This window comes from Opisthorchis viverrini (assembly GCF_000715545.1).
Source record: "Opisthorchis viverrini unplaced genomic scaffold opera_v5_32, whole genome shotgun sequence".
In the NCBI taxonomy this organism is placed as follows: Eukaryota; Metazoa; Platyhelminthes; class Trematoda; order Opisthorchiida; family Opisthorchiidae; genus Opisthorchis; species Opisthorchis viverrini.
In genome coordinates this window covers 1,330,943-1,337,501 of record NW_008751687.1, presented here as the reverse complement: position 1 = coordinate 1,337,501, position 6,559 = coordinate 1,330,943, and the positions used below count along the sequence as shown (strand labels likewise).

Below are 6,559 nucleotides of genomic sequence, written 5' to 3'. Positions count from 1 at the left end.
GCCACCCGAAGGAAGCACGAGGGCTGGGATACCGCCAGGTTGCTCAAGCCTAGACAGGGGAAGTCGAGTGGCGGAAGTCGAGTTCGAACCACGGAACTTCCGGTCAGTGAATTAACGCTGTAACCACTTGGGCCATCTCGCCCCCGTGGCATAATTATTAGGGTTCATTCACAAAAAAGGGGGGAATCACTCAATTTGTCTCGCTCTTGTTGTACAGTGCATATTTTTGACCCTACTCTATAATGCGCTCCGGTCTGGTAACCACTTGGGCCATCTCGCCCCCGTGGCATAATTATTACAGTGGGTTCACAAAAAAGGGGGGAATCACTCAATTTGTCTCGCTCTTGTTGTACAGTGCATATTTTTGACCCTACTCTATAATGCGGGCACTCCGGTCTGTACTCTAGGTATCTGATAGGCAAGACGAGCAACTTATCGCTACTTTACCGGCGCATGCTGGATGCGCAGGTGAAAATGTTTGCGCTTGTGTGTGAAACATTGCCATCTACGTTAACCGTTTTGTACTGCGGCAAACTGGCTGGTAGACCAGGTTCAAATCCTCCTCATCTTGTTAGGAGGGTAAGCAGGTCACCTGTTACTCGGTGTTGATATGGGTAGAACATCTTGAGGAGCTCTCATCCCCCCCGTACTCAACATTCTGTAATCAATTAACCGGGTCAAATGCAGTCATTTGGACACACTCTACAATTTTGAATAAAAATATGGTTTCTGCGCACAAAAGATAGGGCGGGATGAGGTTTTTCAGGCGAATCGACCGTACGGACATAGAAAAGATTTGTTCATTCGAACACTCCACAGACCTCTCATTTAAGGTGTAGCGACCCAGTCACCCACAAACTTGACTGTTCAGCCCACAGTCGCTCACTGGATCACGAGAATAATCTCTTTTCCATGCCCACAATCACGTCACATTAAGGTGGCTCATCAGACGTCGATTGTCTGCACCGTCTAGTGAGCGTACCAACCACTCACGTGCTGACGCGCCCACGTATACGCAAACGGACCCACATATAGGGCGAACGCGCAGAGAGCAAGGAGTCAGCTAAACACTCCAAGTCCACGGACAACTATGGAATACGTGTAGCAGTCGTACTGCGGAGAAAACACGTTCGGGCACACCAATTATTAGTGCAAATTCGTTGATAGCCATAACACAACTCAGGTTACATGCACTAATAAAACTTTTTAGTAGGATTGACACTGGGGGGTTGCAATACGTATAAAAATAAATACACTGCGAAATGGGAGCGAGTCAAAAGAGGGAACTTATCGTATGCGACAGTCCCTTGGTGAAAGTCCAGACGGCGGAAATGTGTTTTCTCCGCAGTACGACTGCTACACGTATTCCATAGTTGTCCGTGGACTTGGAGTGTTTAGCTGACGCCTTGCTCTCTGCGCGCGGGCCAGACTGTGTTCGGTTGCCCTGGGCGCGTCAGCACGTGGGTGGTTGGTACGCTCACTAGACGGTGCAGACAATGGACGTCGGATGAGTCACCTTAATGTGATGTGATTGCGGGTATGAAAACGAGACAAGTCTCGCGATCCAGTGAGTGACTGTGGGCTGAACAGTCAAGTGTGTGGGTGACTGGGACGTTACAAAGGTCACCCACAGGACTATCACAAACGATTATGGGTGTATCACGTAATCTTGTACTGCAAAATGATCCCTCAGGAAATCCGGGGATGAAACTTACGAACAACTTGTGCATTTGAAACACTCTCGATGAAATGAAAAGTCCAGGACGGTAACTAGTTCCCCAATGAGATCCTTCGCACAAGCCTTACACTTGGCAACAAAATAACGATGATAATCCTTTTGGCAATAAAATTCGTCATCCTTCATGTAGAATCCACCGGTTTCGAGACTGCTTTTGCATTCTGCGGAAGAATAAATATGGTAATGTATACTCACTAGAGCAACTAAAACACCCCTTGTGGAAGTATTTATTCGAAACACGCAGAACATCACCACAACACTTCCGTTTACACCTTTCGCAAAATATCTTGCCTATAAATATTAGTCCATTAAGACTATATTGAAAGATGAACTAACCCATGCTTCATCCAGGTTCGTATGAAAAATCGTGGATTTGAATGCACGCGCCCGACGAACTTGAAATTTCGCGTTTCAGAAGTTCACCTTATGGAAATTTAGTGGCATACACAAAGCAACGGGAACTGCGATTGTTCTACGCACAATATGAAGCCCTCTTTAACACTAGAGTGGCCATTTTCCCGGCTTTTTAGATAATTATCCACTTCTCTCGCAGTCGGATACGGTCAGTTCGAACCCGCACAATATGAAGTGGTTGCAGTCTGTCCAACGAACAGGCCGACCGTAGTTTTGAGGATGAAGTCAATAACATGAAGTGCAGTATCTGATGATGTCCACTCGAGCCCTTTATACCTTCAATTGTGACCGCATTTTTGTTGAGAACTGTCTAAAGCTACTCGAATTCCACCATGTGTACGGAATTCATGCATCAATGGCTGTCAGTCTCCGTGATGACGGTGAGTAAATTTCTGGAAAAGCTGGTTGTCTAAGTGCTTTTTTCTGCATTGGTTGCGAAATGATCTCAAAACTACATGACCAATAATTACGTTCTATGTGCCCAGGAAAACTCAAAATGGCGCATTCATCCTAGATTGTATAGGAAATAGTCTTCTATTGTTGCCGCAGGCCTTCCGCAAAACGAAGTAAAGAAACTCGTTATGGATAATTCCTTTTTTCAATGATTGTCGGTACACGTTTCATGGCCACATTTGATGGTTCAATCTTTACCGTTATACCGACCCATTCACATTGCCCTTAAACGAAGTAGTGGGTTTATAGACAAAACAAGCAGACGAAAAAAGGGGTTGCCAGTGTGGCGTTTTGTACCTATATTGTGCTTCCATTATAACACTACGTATTTCATCAATTGCATAGGCGTTTTTTTGTTTGAATACGAAAAACTGCAAAAACGCGCACTTGTACAATTTCACATAATACAGGGGTGGTCACGTGCTTCGACTCTCTCTTCTGATTTCGCTCGTGCTTGTAGCGGTCATTCGCGAGCCTCATGTACTAACTCTGGTACCAAAACATTTCAGACCATCTTCGGAATCTATTATATGTGGTAACTGTTAAGAAGAAGACCTCTGGACCAACATAATTGGATTATTGTTTATTCGCTGATCTGGGCCGAAGAGGCAATATTTTAAAGAGAACAAATATTATTGATCTGGCCTCTTTATTTTTGTATAGCCAACCTAGCGTTATTATATTTATTTCTTTGCCACACACTCCTGGTAAACTAGCTTATTGTGTAGCCAGACCACTACATTAGTGCTTTCGTACCCTTTCAAAAGGAAACAGATTGGTATGGCCTATTTGGCAAACAAACCATGATCGTTCGGGAAATATTGGGACTGCGGTGAACTGTGCGCAAGCCATCGGACTGGCTGTTGTGTTCGTGGTACCGTTATCTCGACGGTGCACCTATGTTTGTAGACATCCTCCCACATGACCACAATGGATGAGTCATTTGTGGTTGTCATTGCAATCGAAATTTTCCAAGGAATCGTGACAAATAAAAGTGGCCATGTGCCAAAAATAGTCTGGTGTCAATCGAGGCCGCACGGTGGTTTGTTGGTGCCGCTCAAACGGGGCAGTAATATGGCCGTGCCCAAAGTTGGGGCTCAAAAGGGGGAAAATTGTCAAAAAGGTCAACTAGAAAGCGCTACCGTATGGGATAGACCTTGGTGCGAAATAGTGGCAGCCGGAAGAGACAACGATTGCTGACTATTTCAGTGAGACGGCATTGTTCGATTGAATTATAATTTAATAAATATGTTTATTCCAAGCTTGTAGGTGGTAATATATTGGGCATGATCAGTCAGAATGTGGTCGCGACTGGCGAGAATTTTGAGCACAAGATTGGTTTGGGAAAAGGGACAGCACCATGGCGGGTGGTCAGCACAGAACCAGTAGGGGCTGGTTACTTTGCGCTTTCGGAGAGAAAATCGAGCAAGATCGGATCGTTATTATTTTGGCAAGACAAAGCCATGGGGCAAGACAAGAAGCTTCCTGCCCCTCACATGACAAGAATAGTATGAACGGTGAAAAACGTGGAACCAGATTTTCAGACCTGGTGGAACAGCAGAGTTAGCGTCATTCAGCTGGTCAAATCTGACTAAAACCTAAAGCCACCTCTGGGGCATCCTGGACTGTTGGGTTCATGACCATGGTCACGAAAAGAGCAAGTGGGGATGATGAGGTTAGGGGATTAGAAAACCGGATAGGGTGTAACCGGAATCACAGAAATATGGTGTACAGAGAAGCTGCAGAGACTCATCGGTGCCGCTGTTGAGTAGCATGGCATAATAGTTTCTCGGACGAGTGAGATGATTGCAGCACAAGAGGAGTGGTTAAATTCGAACGAAAATTCATCAGATTTGAATGAAAATGTCATGGAGGCAGCTGGGGTCATGTGGAGAGCTTGCTCGTATTTGCAGTTACCGGGACAAGTGGACGACAGGGTGGAGTCGAGTGGGAGAAGGAAATAGTTGCGGGTGGGACAGGAAACTGGGTGTGGCAGTGCTGTGCCATCATACGATATTAAAGTACAAGGGATCTAGTTAAAGCTGGTATAAGCAGGGTTAGGAAATCAGATGCATAAGGGCCAATGGGAGTGAAACACGCCAGAATGAAGCCGATATAGGTACAGATAATAGGTCTGCGGTCGGTGTGAACTGGTGTGGGCTAAGTGATTGTTAGGGTCATACATTGGTTAGATCGTGAGCACGTGAGGTTGCTCAGAGCTTACAGGGACATCAGATAAGAAAACCATGAGTTGGCTGGTGATGTTGAGCGTCTGTATGATGAGGTGACCTCAGGATGGCACCCTCACATCCTAAAGAAAAGCTTGGGCGCTTCGCAAAACGAGTTTACTTTGAGGTTTCTTATCGCATAAATTCAATGAGTCTCCGTTAGCACTTTTGCTCTGCTACCAATTAATTTTTGAACTCAAATCAGGATTATTCTGAATACACACTGCAACCAGGGAAAGCCCAAGACAAAAGCACAGGCGTCCAACAAAAGTTACTTCCATTTTAGCTTTTCCTTCTTCCATTGCAGAAGGTGTATTATGAGATTTAATATATGGTACAAATGTCTTTGACGAGAGGGCTTGCTGTTAAATTGGGGGTGTTTAATGTGGAGTCTTTGCATCGTCGTGGACAGGAAGTGCGGCATGAAGGGATAAGGTACGGAAAGATATGGAGAGATTGAAAAGCTTCCGTCCACAAAGCAGTGTCCGTCAAGGGTACCCCATATCAATTCCAATTAAATTTCGTGATCGATGAAATAGTGAGACGATCGCTGAACTTTCTTCTGAACCCCTGTTTTCATATGCCTTTCAACAAATGGCTTACTGATCTAGACGAGACCAAATAGTTCTGATGCTGGAAAAGGAAAACAGGCACAGGGGATTTTGGGTGAAACGACTAATTATCCAGTTCTTTGGTGTGCAGTTTGCAACCATAATATGTGAGTTCGTTCCCTTGGACACGCGGTCGCTGCAGACGCCGCTTGCAGGCTAGGAACGAAATAAGGATTTGGGGAGTTTGTATGTACATTCAAAATCGTGTTAGTTCTGGTTGCAGTGTGGCATATAAGGCCTGTGCACCGATCTGCCAAACTCGAACTGAGTTTGTTGATCCAAAACACCTCTGGCTTCAACGCGGTATATCATGAGTTATTAAGGATCGTTCTTATCAGACTACTGTCCGGGCTGTTGCATGACCGAGACTGGGTCAGTTCGAGCAGTGGTATTAAGACTTCTTAGGTGTTTGGCAAGGATTGCCTGAGATCGTGTGGGTCGTAGCCGAAGAATCTGTAACGGGGGAATCGGAAAGCGATTTTTCGTTTATGCAATAAAGTTTTCCATTGAAGAATGTGTCCGGCATCAGAGGTTGTATTCGTCAGGCCGAAAAAGCCAATCAGATAGAACATGCGGATACCCATCCAAGGCATTTTGAGGGGGTGGATTATGGGGCGCCATGGTTAACAGACCACTTAGCGAACAAAAGCGGAAGTAGTGGTCTTGTGTATTGCATGTTACGTGGATGTTGTTTGAAGGATGTGTACTCTTGGGTAATAGGGTATGCTTAACCTTTCAGTCGACAAAGGGGTCCTCTTCTTTATCTGAGACGGAAAGACTGCATCGAGTGTAACTGTCTAACTGTCTCATCTATTTGGATATTGTGAACATGAGTTCGAAAGTAAATATGGGTTGGAATAATTTCACATAAACGAAGGGTTGGATGAGGCCAAAACTTATATTTCAAACATGAAACAGCTGCTCAGAATGGCCCGAAATAGCGAATAGCTCCAAGACGTGTGCCTAAGATATGTGATTATACTCATATTAATGCGGTGGCTGAAACTAACCAACTGGATGGTTTCCCAGAAAAGACCCTAGTTGACGGGACTGCTAATGCAGTCGAGTATGGGACGATTACAGTTTTTGATAAGGAGGACAGAGCTGTTGGCCCT

The 6,559-nt window shown here is 45.1% G+C and overlaps 1 protein-coding gene across 1 annotated transcript in view; it reads right to left on the bottom strand.

The window, feature by feature from the left end:
* Window positions 1-4,637, bottom strand: part of T265_13030 (hypothetical protein) — a gene marked incomplete at both ends in the record, with an annotated part of 83,451 nt that extends 78,814 nt beyond the window's left edge. Inside the window, 4 exons of the mRNA XM_009166822.1 lie at window positions 1,716-2,029; window positions 2,075-2,133; window positions 3,408-3,621; window positions 4,323-4,637. Coding sequence (XP_009165086.1) covers window positions 1,716-2,029; window positions 2,075-2,133; window positions 3,408-3,621; window positions 4,323-4,637 — 902 coding nt within the window. The remainder of the gene's footprint in view (window positions 1-1,715; window positions 2,030-2,074; window positions 2,134-3,407; window positions 3,622-4,322) is intronic.
* Between the last annotated feature and the right edge of the window lie 1,922 nt (window positions 4,638-6,559).